This window comes from Rhizoctonia solani, chromosome 1 (genome assembly GCF_016906535.1).
Source record: "Rhizoctonia solani chromosome 1, complete sequence".
In the NCBI taxonomy this organism is placed as follows: Eukaryota; Fungi; Basidiomycota; class Agaricomycetes; order Cantharellales; family Ceratobasidiaceae; genus Rhizoctonia; species Rhizoctonia solani.
Genome location: NC_057370.1, coordinates 1,731,468 through 1,747,736, shown reverse-complemented (window position 1 = coordinate 1,747,736; position 16,269 = coordinate 1,731,468). Strand labels below are relative to the sequence as shown.

General features: G+C 47.7%; 6 protein-coding genes across 6 annotated transcripts; 5 read left to right on the top strand and 1 right to left on the bottom strand.

Moving 5' to 3' along the window:
* Positions 1–63: 63 nt before the first annotated feature.
* RhiXN_04066 (Metallopeptidase family M24) lies at positions 64–1,559 on the top strand (the record flags this gene model as incomplete). The annotated part of the gene is made up of 8 exons (XM_043323883.1): positions 64–405; positions 458–541; positions 597–673; positions 726–1,102; positions 1,162–1,211; positions 1,270–1,340; positions 1,395–1,413; positions 1,467–1,559. 8 exons carry the CDS (start codon positions 64–66, stop codon positions 1,557–1,559), a joined length of 1,113 nt encoding a protein of 370 aa, XP_043176302.1.
* Positions 1,560–1,631: 72 nt separating this feature from the next.
* On the bottom strand, positions 1,632–9,174 carry RhiXN_04065 (nucleoporin; the record flags this gene model as incomplete). Its single annotated transcript, XM_043323882.1, has 5 exons — positions 1,632–2,039; positions 2,091–6,109; positions 6,159–7,378; positions 7,428–7,490; positions 8,993–9,174. 5 exons carry the CDS (start codon positions 9,172–9,174, stop codon positions 1,632–1,634), a joined length of 5,892 nt encoding a protein of 1,963 aa, XP_043176301.1.
* A 1,958-nt stretch (positions 9,175–11,132) lies between these two features.
* On the top strand, positions 11,133–12,249 carry RhiXN_04064 (histone deacetylase family protein; the record flags this gene model as incomplete). The annotated part of the gene is made up of 3 exons (XM_043323881.1): positions 11,133–11,380; positions 11,433–11,790; positions 11,842–12,249. The coding sequence occupies 3 exons, from the start codon at positions 11,133–11,135 to the stop codon at positions 12,247–12,249; spliced, it is 1,014 nt and encodes a 337-aa protein (XP_043176300.1).
* A 177-nt stretch (positions 12,250–12,426) lies between these two features.
* On the top strand, positions 12,427–13,296 carry RhiXN_04063 (2OG-Fe(II) oxygenase family protein; the record flags this gene model as incomplete). The annotated part of the gene is made up of 1 exon (XM_043323880.1): positions 12,427–13,296. The coding sequence occupies one exon, from the start codon at positions 12,427–12,429 to the stop codon at positions 13,294–13,296; it is 870 nt and encodes a 289-aa protein (XP_043176299.1).
* A 231-nt stretch (positions 13,297–13,527) lies between these two features.
* Positions 13,528–13,976, top strand: RhiXN_04062 (ubiquitin family protein; the record flags this gene model as incomplete). Its single annotated transcript, XM_043323879.1, has 5 exons — positions 13,528–13,545; positions 13,603–13,620; positions 13,676–13,705; positions 13,756–13,838; positions 13,892–13,976. The coding sequence occupies 5 exons, from the start codon at positions 13,528–13,530 to the stop codon at positions 13,974–13,976; spliced, it is 234 nt and encodes a 77-aa protein (XP_043176298.1).
* A 241-nt stretch (positions 13,977–14,217) lies between these two features.
* RhiXN_04061 (histone deacetylase family protein) lies at positions 14,218–16,213 on the top strand (the record flags this gene model as incomplete). Its single annotated transcript, XM_043323878.1, has 8 exons — positions 14,218–14,290; positions 14,338–14,450; positions 14,510–14,627; positions 14,686–14,760; positions 14,807–15,180; positions 15,230–15,594; positions 15,641–15,792; positions 15,849–16,213. The coding sequence occupies 8 exons, from the start codon at positions 14,218–14,220 to the stop codon at positions 16,211–16,213; spliced, it is 1,635 nt and encodes a 544-aa protein (XP_043176297.1).
* Between the last annotated feature and the right edge of the window lie 56 nt (positions 16,214–16,269).

Below are 16,269 nucleotides of genomic sequence, written 5' to 3'. Positions count from 1 at the left end.
TCTGGTATCTTCTCACGGAGACTTTTCTGGCTCGGCAGTCGCAGTGTCCGCAATAACGCCACCATGCGCCATAGACCATATATCCTCCGGTTTGCATCCACGGCACCTACATCGGACGATACTGTGGATGATGAGAATCTCGCCGAGAAAATCAAAGTCTTTGGTACCTATATCCCTGTACTATCCGAGAACCCTTTGCAGCAGGGTACCTCGCACATCCTACGGAGGACTGTCCCACCACACATCACCCGCCCTGCATATGCACACCCAAACTATAGAGCCCACAAACCTCCGCCATATCGCGGGGACGGTCTAATAGAGCTTGGTACGGACGATGAGTCGAGAGCCAGGAGGGCAGGCGCTTTGGCTGCCATGGCCTTGCAAAAAGCTCAATCCCTTGTGAAAGTGGGTTCCGTCAATAATCCTCAATCCGAGAAACCACTTGAATTTATTCCAGCCCGGGGTCACATCAGAAGAAATAGACAATGAAATCCATGATTTTATAGTGTCACATGGCGCATACCCTTCACCACTTAACTATGTAAGTTCAAATATTAATAGCCCTGGCTACATGCGCAGCCTGATAGTTGTCAAAGCCATCGCCCGAAGGATCGTATCCCAAAAGCACATGCACCAGTATTAACAACTGCATAATACATGGTATTCCTGATACGTAAATCACCCTTTCTTTACCCTTACCGCGCATTTACTCTTCTTGAAACCAGCCGGGCGCTAGAAGATGGCGATCTCCTTAACATTGATATCACAGTATATCTCGATGGGTTTCATGGGGATACATCAAATACATTTCTAGTTGGGGATGTGGCGAGTATCACCCAATTATCCTCGAAACGATGTTTTAATCTGACGCCTCTTCAGGACCAACAAGGACAGTACCTGACCCGACTTGCCGGACAGGCCCTCGACGCTGGAATCTCAATCTGCCGGCCAGGTGCATATTTTAAAGATATAGGGAATGTGATACAGAATGTTGTCAGACAAGCTGAAGAAAAAACCGGCGACCCCTACGTCGTTTCCCCGCATTTTACTGGTCATGGTATTGGTAGAGACTTTCATAGGCCACCGTGGATTGTCCATACAGGTGGGTTTAGCTATACATAATTCTGTTGGATGGGCTTTCTTACTAGCCTTTGAGCACAGTGAATGAAGAACCTGGAATAATGAAACCTGGTCACTGCTTCACTATTGAGGTGAGCCTGATCGATCTTGGGGTTGAGACTGCGAATCCAGATAACACTCTTTTCTAAGCCTGCTATCATCCAAGGCAAGGACCCTGACTGGTGGATACTCCCTGATGGGTGGACCATATTATCGGAAAGGTAAGTTTACACATAATACACACCACTGCTCAGTGACACATCTCCAACAATCAGCTATGCTAGAGCAGCGCAGGTAAACAGAGTATCCTCAAGTATTCTTTAATCTGCTGATATCCTACCGAACAGGCTGAGCACACGATTCTCATTACAGAAACTGGGGCTGACATTCTAACAAATAGAGAAACAGCGAAAGCGACATTCGATAAATATAAACCATGAGCCTATTTTGTGTACGTTATATGGAGAAATATCTGTATTTTGCTACATGCGCATCACTCCCAACCAAAGTACTCATGTGCTCAACTTGCCCTCCAAAAACCCTGCCAAAACCTCAAATAATCCAGCCCCTTCAGAATCCTTCCCACCAACTGCTCCTACAGCTCTACTCAACAGTGTCTGAACGTCCTCAGCCACTGTTCCCTTTATCTCCCTCTCCCATCGTTCGCTATCCTCCGATCGGAGCCACAACGCAATCTGCGAGGTACTATACGCAAGTAGTAATTCCAAGGCTACCTGGACCTGAGATTGAGCTGCTTTGAGTTCGAATTTAGGAAGAGCAAGGAGTGGCGTTGTCAATCCTTGAGACGGGGCAGGGGGCGTTTTGAATGAATTCAAGTGGCGAAGTACGTCGATGGCAGTACGCCCGAGCTCAATCATCGTCCCGATAGATGAACTTTCTTCAATAGATACCGACACAGTCTAATGGGTGGTGTCAGTCGACTGGTAGTGACAGAAATAACTATGACTTACGGGCTGAAGCTTTTCCCATGAGCGATCCCATTCAGTTTCATCCATCTTCACAATCACGTCGTCTGCTTTAACGAAAAGCATCACCGTAGATATCACTACTGAGACAATACGGAACAGCGTCATTCCAACACGCGCCAAAACGGGTCGTTTCACAGGGTCGACGATCCCGACACTGGTCTCCACGTTTGCCGCCTCATCAGTTTCGATAAGCGCACGCTCGTCGGCTGTCAATGGCTCCAATAGACCAAGGACATGGTTGGGGTGCGCGAGCGCGTAGCCAAGGTGCTGCAAAAGCCGGTGCGCGATCCGAACAAAGTCTCTTCCCAAAATAGTAGCTGCCCCGGCTTTCCCGTTGTTCCGTGAGGCAACTTCGGCAATTGCATGGAAGAGCTCAATGACATGGGTCATTTCGTCGAGCAGTGGGGCCGTAAGTGGGTCGCCCACACTCCATTCAAGCGTACGCATGATCTGCCGCCGGTAAAGTTGCACAAAGCTTGTCACGTCAACATCGACAAAATGAGAGTTGTATGAGAGGGGGTCAATAAGTGCAGTTGTGGTTCGTAACATTTTACACCATGTACGATGGGCGGGGCTCCGTTCACCTGGTAATTCTGCATGGATCACATCGACAACTCCTGCCTCTAGGGCCGGAGCGAGTTGATTCGAACCGTATGCAAGCAAAATGTTTTCGTGAGCCAAGCGTTCAGCAGAGTGAGGGTAGCTAGCGAGGACTGTATGGAGGTCGAAAATACTTCGGGCGTATAGTGCCTGATGACTTGCACGATACTGTTCTGGATACATCTGGCCGGTAAGGTCAAGCCTGACGAATAATTCGAGGCTGGCCCGTATAATGTCGCTACTTTGGCAACGAGCGAGCCACGCTGAGGAATTGGGAAGCAGATCTGGTTTAACGAGTTGTCCAAAAGTGGAAGTCAGCAGCTGCATATCACTGTCTATATCTTGATTGAGCGTGGAACGGGCGGCATCGATGGTCACGCGCAGGGCGCTGATAACGAAGTCGAGCGCAGAAGTAGTAGCGGAAACTATGAGTTGGCGTTGAGCCGCTGTTAATTTGGATCCAGCACTCGAAAGCCGCTGTGCGTGTACGGCTGTGAAGTAGATCACTTGTAACAAGCTACGATGGAAGCCTTTGTTCGGTGTTTCTTGAATTGATTCAAGAGGCGGGAAGAGCGGGTTAATAATAGTGAGTTGGATATGCTCGCAGAAGGTTACGAAGTGTTTGACAAGATCACTTTCCGTGAATATCGAGGACCCGGTTGCTTCAGCCAGAGCCACCAGGATGTTGATGCGTTCTGTGTGGACGGATCCCATCGCATCGCCACGTTGCTCAATGTCACCAGTCAGCTTGGCTACAGACGAGGCACAGTCGACCAGCATGACACGTAGGGAGGGCTTGGTGCGGAACCAGGGCGCAACAGCAGTAAGGAGGCGAACCCAAGAGCGGACTAACGATATCCGCGAGTCAATCAAAGACCACTCAATGTTTAGTTGACATAGCTGTCGAAGAAGCTCTCTGTTCCAGCTTTCGCGTCCAGTATCGCTCTCGAAATAGTGCCATATGCTTCTTTTAACCTTGGGGAGGTCTATGAGGTAGTTATCGCCAAATTGCTGGGGAATACCAAGGCGCAATATTCTGTATGCATCAAGGTCGAAGCCTGGTATATTTTCATCTAGGAACTTGCGAACTTCTTGAGTGGAATCTAACACAAATCCACACTGCACCGCATGAGAGACGAGTGGCTTGATATCCTTGCAGCTCTTCTCGAATGTGGCCAAGCTTGATGGAGTAGGCGCGCCGTCTTTCTTTGGAATTAAGGCAATATCCAGGGAAATAATGTGAACAGCATAGGCCTTGACCACAGACTGATAGCACGTATTAGGTAGACCTTCAAGGTCGGACTCGATGACAGATTCGTTGATAGTGAGATGCGTGATGGTTGTACCAGCTTCAGGTAAGCGTAATTCCTTGGAGGCCAAAGCACACAGATCGTTCCATAGCTGGGTGCCCTTTCGTATCAATTCGAGGGCACCAGTGTGCTCCAGCGCGCGTTCCCAGATGCTATCCAGGATTTCTAAGGCCGCGGACAATAATTCTGGGTTGCTATCCCACAGGAGCTCCCAGTTACTTACAATTTCGAGCGCGATTGGTAAAACAGTCAAACGTGAACCTACTTCAGGTGAAGAAACTCCCGAATTTCCCAAGGATATGTCACTTGTGACCTTGAACTCTCCAGAAACGAAGAGCTTGGCTAATACAGGCTGCGAAACTATGCAGCGAGAGATGAATGTGCAAATTGCCACCCTCACTCGGAGATCGTCGTAAGGATGTTGTACCATGTGAAGTAATGCATCGGTGGTTCGTCGAGGGGAGGAAAGATGGGAAATCATGCCAATAGGCGTGTTGACTAAAATGGTAAGCACGTTTATTGCTTGTAGTGGAAGGAGTTTGTCTTCTACCAGTAGCGCGATGGCATCAATTGGAGACCGTTTCTTGTGAAGTGTAAAAAGGGTTTGTTCCAGTAAAGATATGCCTGCGTCGGGCTTCTTTCGAGAAATCAGAAGCTCGATCAATCTGAGGTGTGCAAACAGGAGTTTTGAGAGCGAGTTGGCTTCGGCAAATCGGTGGGCTTGATTCAAGGAGCGTAAGAGTTCGTGGCCGTTAGTTATGGCCGAGACCAAGGGGTTGATACAGGGAACTGTGGCATTATGAAGGAAAGCGTCCACAAGAAACGAGGTCAGAGGTTCGAATATATCATCGCCCAGTGAACCAGACGGTCCATCCAAAATGGCGCAGTACAATTCGGCCACTTTACTTCCAATATTGAAGCGGTCTAACAATTGAGCAAAACGCCACCCGGAATACATCAGCCAAACCTCGTTGTGAATGAAAGTCAACCCCTTTAGGAGGACATCGCTCTTCATGTGCTGAAGCACGCGTTGACTTGAGTGTCGGAGAGCCATTACCTGGGCTTCATTGTGCAGGGCGCCAACAAGTTCGACGATGGCGGTAGTCATGGGATAGATCCCCAACGCCCTCTCCGAAGCGAATAGTGAAGTGCTGAATAGGAGCTGTGTTGAGCGGAGGAAGGGCCAAACTCGACCCGGGTACACAGGGAGCAGTGCCATAAGTATTCCAAGTGCATTGGTAGCAAGTTTAACAGTAGCTGGGACTGCTTGGGATAAGCAATTCTCCAGGATTATTCGGGCGACTTGGACAAGATCGGGAGATGCAAGGTCATCAGTTTCGTCTATCTCCCCAGATATGTTTTCCATTAGTAGACGAGCAAACGAAATATTGCCTTCGGTGACGCAACGAAATAGCGATAAAATATCACATATAAGCGAATTGATGCTGCTGTCTTCCATCCCAATGTCGAGCAGAGATAAATGCGTGTGACGTGTAACGGCTTGGCTAGATCCAATATTGTGTGCCTTGCGCAGATGTTCTAGTAGGATGTCCAATAATACGCGCCATCCAGAATAGGTATGGGACCAGCGAACGGCCAAAGGAGAACCGGGACTGCGCATACTTAACATTTGGCCTATGGTTCTAGCAGGCAAACTGGTTCCACCAGGTAGGTTTATCACCCTAACATTAAGCACCACATCGGACCTGACGTCGTAAGCCGAGCCCTGCAAGTCTGATGCTTGAATAATATGCGCGAAACCGCTCATCTGAGCAAGGTAGTGATACACATGTCGTACGCAAACGTCTCGGATAGGATTGCTGGCCACATTCGTCTCGCTACCATTTCCAGACAATGCCCTCAATAGGCGAACCAACGGGTGTGGTTGAACCGGGAAGCGCAAGGCGGCAACCTGTAATAGCTGCTGGCGCTTAGTGGATGTGACCCAGTCTTCAGTCCAGTATTTGTGGCAGAGAGACGCGGCAATATTGCGTTCTCCTGATCCAAATAATGCTTCAACCACGGAAATGAATGGATCGATGTCAGTCAACTGGCCTATTTGGATGGTTTCGGTCATGCCAATAATCAGATCTAACGATATGTCAGCAAGTATAGAGCAGAGCATAGCTTCGAGACTTACAATGAACAGCCAGTCTATATGGAAAACTATTTGGAGTGGTGACAGCTGAGGCGTTTCTAGAGCTGGCCGATGAGTTCAAAGCTGGTGAGTTTAAGAGCTGCAGTAGGTATGGGAATAGCCCAGAGTCTTCGCTGAGTGCGATCTCTGCGCATTGCTGATATAAAGGCGTCGCTGGAACAGGGGGAACAATTGTATCAAAAAAGGTTGCAAGTGGGCCAGACCTTGGCTCAGGAGTGGTAGCATTGGTGAAATGGAAGAGCACAATTCCCCAACCCATGATCAACGGACTATACCGAGGTTTTGTACGAAACGAGGAGATAATAAGGTTGTGGATGGAAAGAAGTGTCTTGGGATCCTCCAGAAGGCCCTCCTTCATCGTGTCCCTTCCTATCACATCATCTAGGGCAATGGTTTGAAGAACAATGAGCACCCAGAAACACTCAAGATCGGCCAGTAATTGTGATCCTTCTTCGTCCATTAGGTTGTTAGCATCGGCTTGAGTCTGTCCAAAATCCGAAGCAAAAAGAACCTCGAAGACCCGGAGCACAAGCGTCGAGGGGCATGGGTTGATTTCCCACAAAACGGCGAAGAGTAGCTCCAACAAACATAGCTGCTCTCTGATCGACTGGCGAGCCCAGCGGGAGGCAGCTAACGGCTGCGAAATTATCGACAGAGGTAGAGGCTGGCGGGTCCTTCGGTCAATTTCGTTTAAAAGATCGAGAGAAAAAGACCCATAATCCGGCATAAGGCTTCGTGTGGCGTCAATCGCAGGTGTATGGAAGGGGTGATCAGGATCGACGCTTGCTGCCAGAAGAGACAAGAAGACCCTCAATAAATGGTGTCGTTGCTCAAAGTAATAGGTTTCCAAAGCGTCTTGGAGCTCGGATTCGTATGCAGCATGACCACTGGCGTCAGGGTCAAGACTGGAGGGGTCGGCATGAGCAAAACATGAACGAAGAAGCACCAAAGCTTCGATTTCGTCAAGCTGGAATCGAGCACTAATCTTCAAAGCCTCTTCTTTTTCTTCATCCGACACTCGTGTTTTGGACCCATCAATGAGTTTAACTTCTCCACTTTCCAAGGCCTTTTTTGACTCTAGGGATGGTTTACCAAATGGATCGGCCCACTTTCGAAGTTGGGGCAATCGCGCCTGTAAGATGTTATTGATATTTTTTAATCCATCTGAAGCAAGGAGAGACTCGTGGAGTTCTTGATATGATCTAAACACCGATGAATGGCCCATGTCATTAAAGAAATCATTGAACTCACACAAGGATCAGAGAAGACGTCTCTTTGCTTGAAGGTCCTTCGCTCATCATACTGCTGAATGCGCTGAATGAGATTTCGCACGATAAGCATCTGCAACAGGACGTACACTAGCCTACGTACCACCCGACAAGGACGCGTCAAATAGACAGATGCGAAGTAAAAATGACTTCCTATAAATGATTCATGTATCAGGTTGTTTATCTTAGATTTATTTGACACACCTATCTCAGAAGATCGTCCTACTAGGAACAAATACGATTAATTGGGTGAGACGCTCACAGTAGTTCAGTTCGTGCAATAACAAACGGGCTCGCGCCAAATACACGTGACCTTGTGGTAGCATTTTGATTTCAAAATACAGCTCTTTCTTGGAAGTCACTGCCCGTCGCATGGCAAGCACACTAAGGTTGACGACAGCAATTGCCCACCACCTAACCCGCGGATGTGCGCTTTTACTTGGCGCCGAGGCAAAAATTCACAATGAATGCCTATTTTCTCGCCAACTAGAGCGAATTCAAACAAAAGACGTGGTAAAGTTACGCGAAATTTGTGTAGCAGCATACGTATCTAGTTTATATCCCGTTGGTGCCATTTTTTATCGCTCTGCATCCAAAATATGACCGTGCTCGACGGTCTACACGTGATGAGGAACGACTGTCGCTATTCGCGACCACTCGCAATTGTGTCAAGATGGATTCCTTAGCTCATCTGCAGGCTCCGGGGTCCGTGTTGTCAATATATAAACGCTCAAATTAGTTCTAAGTGAAGGATTTAACCAGTATATGCATTATCTTGCGTATGTACATGTCCTAGGGCGATCTGCTTGTATGGAATGTGACCTGGCGTCTGGCGATGGCTTCGGAACGCTTTGGTTGCCCATTCTATTGCCATTTCGCCGTTGTTACCATTAAACATACCACTCTCCGAGCAATCCCAATCTGCCTCTTTTTTCGAAGTTTTGTCTTGCTGGGAGGCATTGTTTTGATTACCAGATGGGGTGCAAAAGGACCACAGAGTCCATTGCTGAACTAAAGAATCCACTATGACCGAATTACAAGTGCTTGCGAGCAAGGACCGTTGGTTTCTTGTCACGTGTAGACCACCAAACCCAGTTGTATTTTCGATGCACGGTTCTGTACGATACATATGATGCAATTTAACTCGTATCTTTACTCTTTAATTAAGTTTTTGAACAACTTTACCACGTTTTTTGTTCAAATTCGCTTTAGTTGGCGAGAAAATAGGCATTCATTGTGAATTTTTGCCTCGGCGCCAAGTAAAAGCGCACATCCGCGGGTTAGGTGGTGGGCGATTGCTGTCGTCCACCTTATTTCCAGCTCAGCTGGATAGATAGAATGTTTATGCAGCGGGCATGAATGTTATTTGTAATTATCTACTATCATAGTTTATCGTATCAACCTTGCTTCAGTTCTTCCTCCAGATATTTCCGGAGTTGCTCTAGAGATCTAAACCGGTGGGAGATCTTATTTTTCGCTTCACTTGACATCTCCGCGTAGCTGAAAGCAAGCTTAGGTACTCCTATACACTCTAGATATGTTGCTCACGTTTTGCCCTCGCCTTCAAGAGGCTCAAAAACAGGGTCCCATCCGAATTTTGAAGGACCTCGTGGGGGTACTATATGGCCTTCTGTTCGACCCTCAAAGACGATCGGTTCGAAGCCTGGGCCTTTACTATAGGCAAAGTTGCATTGGGCGAACGCTGCTCTAGTCTCAAACCCATCTAGCATCTTGTTTAGGCCTGCGGAGCCAGATTGGTGTCAACTCAACGTCACTTGGCACCCCCGACATCACCGCGGCAGCGGCTGCGAGGATTCAATGAGGCAATTGAGTGCACTTGCCTTCAGTGCCCACTTCTCGGAGGAACCATTTGATGTACGGCCCGGGAAGGCCGTTCAACGCCACGAAGCCAAGGCTAGTATCTTCGGTAATGCATGGCCCACCAACCTGTCCGACTGCATCGCATCATACCGCATGGTTAATAAAGGCTAAGCCATGCACCCACTATCTCAGCCGCGCGTCGACATTTTTCTTTGGAAACTTCGGCTGCGGTCCCTTGGATCTCCGGTACTTAGGGAGTGTCGGCACATAGGATTGGTTTCTGTCTTTTGCTACTAATAATCAAAGGCTACTCACAATCAATGCTTCTCGATTGGATGATTAGTGGCACTCCACCAGCTGCCAGTATCTCTTCGACCTCGCGTAGTTTGTTTGCGTTTCCAGTCACAAATGCTAGAAAAATGCTCTTATTAGATTCGTGAGCACAGTTTCAGTTGTACGTACTAAGGATTTCGCTGGTCATTTTTAGTATCTTAAAATTAGCCCCGAACTCTACTCGTTGAAGCGTGATCGGGTCGTGTTGCAGAACAGCTCAGTTTGGATGACTCGGCTTGCTCTTTTGGCTCTTATGCCGGCGATAGGTGTGAGTGTTGACCCTGAGCCCCACCTACTGATTGGCTTCCCGATGGACCCTGAGCCACGAATCGACTTTCCCAAATCGTACTCCGATATTAGGGACTGAAAAAGTGAAGAGGTACCGAGACGAGATGAAAGGCTCACAGTTGTACCGCGATAAGGGAGAATCCTGAAGTATGGGATCTACCCAGGCTAGTGGTGACCATGCTCACGGTGATAACTTTCGTTATCCCGTACGTGCATACAACTGCGTGCTGTCCGAGATTCGTGAACTGCCTGCATCTGAATTCTTGAAGCATTAGTTTAGCTCATGAATGGCACGGCGCTGAAATCTCAGTCAAACTCCCCTGAAACTCGTTGCTGATACGATCTTATCGGGGTGACGGACCGCTGTACTAGTCGAATTAATGCCGATTACTGGTAAATCAAGATAGAAGATGGCTTTGCAACGGTCCGATCTGGTATTCTTTCCATCACAGGATCAAACATAGCAAATACACTTGAATCTCCCGATTCAGGGTAAGCTTCGATACGTAGTCTATCGTAAACCCAAGATACTTGTAGAGGTAAACTTAATTAGGGTATCAAATCTCAAATCTTTATTTATGCATCGTTTTTACCCTATATAATCTATATTTAATGATTTTGATCAGTCTGGTTGCATACTCGTGGCTGATGTAACAGGGACGCGGTACTTCGTGGCTCAGTTATTCATCTACTAATACAACTGTATGTCCGGTCTCGTACCTATAGGACAGTTACATGTAAAGTGAATGAATGATCAAGAAAAATCCCACCCCTAAATGTGTCCACTTGGGATGTTGGTCCACAAGGTAGTTCTGGAGGTTTGTCGGAGGGAAAGGCTCCGATTTACGCGGTAAATCGTTTGAAATACGGGAGTTATAGTATATTAGACCTCGTAGTATTCCCGGGACCGTCGGCGGTTGCAGACAGACTCAGCAAACCGACGGACTGGGTGTTTGTATAGAGCGATATTGACTTGAAAGCTCCTTCTCGAAGATCTATGACGTGATATATGCAGGTCTCCCGCACAGAGCGTCTAAAATGGAGGTTAGATATGGACCCCGGGACCTCGGACACCCAAGATAAGCTTCACCCTCAACAGGAATTACCCCACATTATTGAGCAATAGGCATGCCCTCCCAGCGCAAACAACGTTCAGCTGTGAACTGCTCGTTTCCCCCGCTGCAAAATTACTCCCGTCATCCTTCAAATATGGCTGAGGTCAATTCTCAATGTCGGGCATCCTGCAATGTCACCACCAGAGTTACCTCGCGAGCTGGTGTACGAAATAGCTCGTCATCTCATTTCTCCTCCGGCCCACGTCAAGTACGACCTCAAAAAACTCGAATGGCCTTGTATTCAAAGCATGTCTATCTCGTCTCGTTTGTTCAGGAGAGCTGCGCTCGACTGCTGGTTCGCATCTATATTTATTAGAGAGAGGTCTGACTGGAAGGACATTGAAAGGTTCGCCCCCATTAACCTACTTCAGACTGTATCGTAAGTGGCTTTTATGAGCTTGCCAGACTAAACTTCTACTGACCTATTGTAGACGTATCCATATCTTCCCTGCCGCACTCGACCCACAAGCTGTAACACGGTTAAAGCGATATGAGAATCTTAAAATACTCTCTGTCAACATGCACGTCGCCTGGCAGGAGTCTCCAGAGAACTTTCACTTGGTCAGACTGCTCGTACCATGCATACCTCGATCGATTATTGCTCTTGAGATCTCGTGCGTGTCTGTGGAACAGTTTCAAGATTTAGAACCGCTCTTGGCCAATATAGCGGGGAATTGTCCTTCTTTAAGACGACTTGGCCTTTACAGTGCTGCATCCGATTGCAAAGAGTGCATCGACGAGACCAGACTCCCTTTTCCAATACCAACGCGGTCTGCCGGTCAACTAGCGGTATGTTAACATCTTGTCATATAATCTGAAAGCCTTCTGAATCATTTCAAGGATGCGTTAGCGCAGGCTCTTTCAAACCTAAAGTACATCCGATCTCTATCACTTCCCATTCATCTTTCCCAGGAAGAGATTTGTATCGCACATCTCACCGGGCATCCAATCATGCCTGTGAACGAGCGGACGCCTGAGTCTAACTGCGACAAATGCGTCAAGGAATTCGGGACTAGCACACACAACAATGAGAAGGTTGTGGCTGAAACTCTTGCTCAAAGACTAAGATCACTCGATAGTATTCATTTTGGGAGCTGGGTGTACGGAAGAGGAAGAGGCGGGGTGCATTTTGTGCGTCCTCCCATTGGTTCGGAGCTGAAATACCAGCTAGTGCCATCGTACATCGGCACGCAACAGTGGGATAGTGGACGAGTTTGGATAAAAACCGAGAAAAAGAATCGGGCTTAAATTAAACACATTTGTGCATTTCTGGTCCTTGGAACCAGCTGGCTTCAATGCGGCTTTGTATTTATTCTCATACTGTACTTAAATATTTAATCACGTGAACATATTTTAACTACGTGCCAGCGGCAACCATAGCTTGCAAGGTCCATACAACCTTTTCCTTTTTCGACCAAGCGAATAATGTCAGATGAAAGCTATGACTCCCTATTCGACGAACCTTATCCATCGGATGACGAGTCTATGTCACGACCCACCACTGATAGCTGTGAAGCCTCGTCCGCGATCCATGGCCATCCTCATGGAGGTTCGATCGCGATGTCCCACGCGGCTGGCATACGTATTCCTGGTCTGCATTTTCATTCTCAGCTAAAGATAACGGAGGAAATAGAATCTTATCTTTTGGCGAGTCTCGAACAGCATGGCTATTTTGCACGACCAGGTGCCAATCAAATCATGCTCTTTGGCAGGCCTCGCGCCTCGTATACTAAGCAATCTCTGGCTCCACAACAGGAGCATTCCGAAAACCAGTCATCAGGGCTTCCTGACTTCCTTGAGAGGCTGGTCGAGGAGCTGGAACAAACACTTTCTGGCCCAGAAATTCCATCGGATGTACAACGCAAGCTATTCTCCCCCGTGCCTGGCCAAGCGAGGCAAGCTATTTTGAACCGATACAATCCCGGAGAAGGCATCAAACCTCATATTGACCTGCCAAATCGTTTTGCGGATGGCATAATCATCGTTTCACTCGCGAGCGGAATAGTGATGGACTTTGCACATGAAGTCAAGAAGCAGGCGATATCAGTATGGCTTCCTCCTCGATCGATTGTTATTATGGAAGGAGAAGCTCGGTGGGAATGGACCCATGGAATCGCATACCGCGGGTCGGACATGGTTGATATTACGGGGGTCGAAATAGAAAGTATGTTGGGTGCTGGTCAGTATAAAAAAGAGGTGGCTGATAGAGAGAACGTTATCGAGATACCTCGATGCTTGAGAACTAGCATCACTTTGAGATGGATGCTTCCTGGCGCGAACGTCGTGGGGGCATGAGCCAGTTGGTTAGATCTTCTTTCCTAAATCGTAGACTTACAGAAGATACATCTAGCCCATGGACCATGATTCTGGACTTGATCGTCATCGTTCAACTGGCTGTTACTTTGGCAGTCTGAAATTAGCTTGTCTTTGTTTGGTACACTGTCGCGGATGAGCTCTGGCGCTTATTGGCGCGACTGGGACTTACTCATCTTCTGTATCCATCTTTCACGACACAAACGCGCCACCATGTTAATTAAAGTCAAAGTACGTGATGAAGCTCGAGTTACTTGAGGTGTAGGGTCTGATATATATTTCTGAAAGACTCTTACGGGTAAAGAGGTTAGATATTTTATCCCATATATATGGAGAGGGTGTAACATTGACCATGGGTTAGATTGAACTTGATATTGAGTCTGAAGACCTTGTATGAAGATTTTGAACGTTTTAATTGATTGTTAAGTAACAATTCGACAGATTTCGCGTATCAAAGAGAAGGTTGAAGAGCAATCTGGTGTCCCGCCACCTCAGCAGAGATTGATCTTTGGAGGGCGACAGATGTGAGTTCTTTCCTAACGAGAGTCCAGAAAAATATGATAATAAATATACCCAGGGCTGATGATAAGACCGCAAAGGAGTACAATATAACCGCGGGATCGGTGCTGCATCTTGTCTTGGCGCTACGTGGAGGACGGTAGAATGATGGAGCTGTACGACGCCTGGTATTATTAGATGTACATGTCCTTAATACTCAATCGCAACCCATGAATCTATTTTGAACTGCGAGTTGTTCAAGGCTCACAGCCCGAAACATTAACTTAGCCCTCGAGCAACGCAGCGCACGTGACACGAAGAGTTATTCTGTAACACAACCACCATCCTTTTACTCGGGTGTGCATACCGACCAAAACTCTCAGCGGTGCTGTTCGATAGTATAATATGGATGAAGACGTCCAGGTCATATCTCCCTCGGAGCATGGGTCCAAGCGCCGAGTTTCATACTATTATGATAGTAGGTGTGCAGATTGCAGCTGTGTTTATATAATTCATGGTGTTTAGGTGACGTTGGCCTCTACTCCTACGGCGGAGCCCACCCAATGAAACCCTACCGCATGCGGATGACACACCACCTGGTCGCTGCCTACGATATGCTTCAGAGAATGGATGTATTCGTAGGTGGTCCATTGATACACCAGCACGAGTTTGCTCAACTGAATTTAAAGCCATATAGCGACCCCGTAGAGCCAGCCAGCTTGATATGACTCGGTTTCATACAGACGAATACATCGACTTTCTCGGCAAAGTCTCTCCCGAAACGGCTGAGGAGCTGACGGGGAACGGCACTCGATGTACGTGTGGATTCATCATAATTTCCCCGTGTTCACATTGTTGAGCTATACGCCTCAGTTCTTGTTGGTGAAGATAATCCAGCGTGGGATGGGTTATTCGAGTTTTGTTCTATTTCAGCTGGCGGATCAATAAGTAGGTATTGGCACAGTTCTCCGCTATGTCGCTAATCTAGCTATAGGTGCCGCACAACGACTTAACTCTGGCGCTGCCGACATTGCTATCAACTGGGCCGGCGGTCTCCATCATGCAAAGAAGCGAGAGGCCTCTGGTTTCTGCTACGTTAACGACATTGTCCTTGGCATTCTTGAACTCTTGCGACAATTTCCCCGGGTACTGTACATTGACATCGACTGTCATCATGGTGATGGCGTGGAAGAGGCTTTCTACACAACCGACCGCGTTTTTACTTGCTCAATCCACAAGCAAGTTAACTTCTTCCCGGGAACTGGTGATGTCCATGACCGGGGCTACGGTCCTGGAAAGGGATATACGGCCAACATTCCACTAATGAATGGCATATCCGACGAACAGTATGCATCCGTGTTCCAGCCTGTAAGCTCATTGCTATCGCATTCCAACACTCATCTTACGCCTCGCCCAGGTTATTCGCCACATCATTGAGTGGTACCGACCGGGAGCTATCATCCTGCAATGCGGCGCAGACTCTTTATCTGGTGATAAACTTGGCGTTTTCAATTTAAGTATGGAGGGACATGCCGCTTGTGCTCAATTTGTACGGTCCTTCAATATACCTACGATACTTCTAGGCGGTGGCGGGTACACAACCAAGAACGTTGCTCGTGCATGGACCTACGAAACCGCATGTGCGCTTGGAATTGAACACGAAATTCCACGAATGCTTCCCTATACCGACCACCTCGAGTGGTATGGGCCCCGGTATCGTCTTGACGTAGAAAGTAGCAATATGCAGAATGACAATGATACCGCTTACCTAGAGGGTGTCAAGTAAGTGTTTGTGCTACACACAATTCAAAAAATTGACATCGTCCAGACGCAAGGTTTTAGAGGGGCTCAGAGATCTACCTTTTGCCCCAAGCGTTGGTCTCCAAGATGTTCCGAGAATGGATGTTGGAGAAGCCATTGGGCTGGTTGATGAAGAGGATGAAGAGAGCGAGATGGACGAAATTGATTTGCGGTTGTCTCGTGAGTGCGACAGGTATCTTCTCTCGCTGCATATGGTTGACTGTCGATAAATCTAGACCATGTCCGAAACGCTCACACCGTTCGCTCGAGCTCCACTTCGTCATCGGGAGAAGAGCAATCTTATTCATCTGGGGATGAAGCTCCGGAGAGTAGTCGAACTCCTCGCAGTCGGCCAGGGAATACAAACCGGACTGCCCCAAAACGTATATTCTTTAGGCGAGAAACTGATGTTATTTGGAACTCACATTTGAGGTCGGGTCTTGGGGTTGGCGCAGCACAACATGCGTGGGATGACGAAGAGGTAGAGTCAAATGTCCGGGCAGTCGAAAACTCATTTGTGGACTTGGGGATGGGCCGTAAGCGAAGATACGACGTTGGCATAATGGACTCCTGGAAGCCTGGCCCAGACGACAGTCCTTGACAGGCCAACAGGATGCTGAATCATTTGTTATTCTTGATTTAACCGCTTTTATCCGT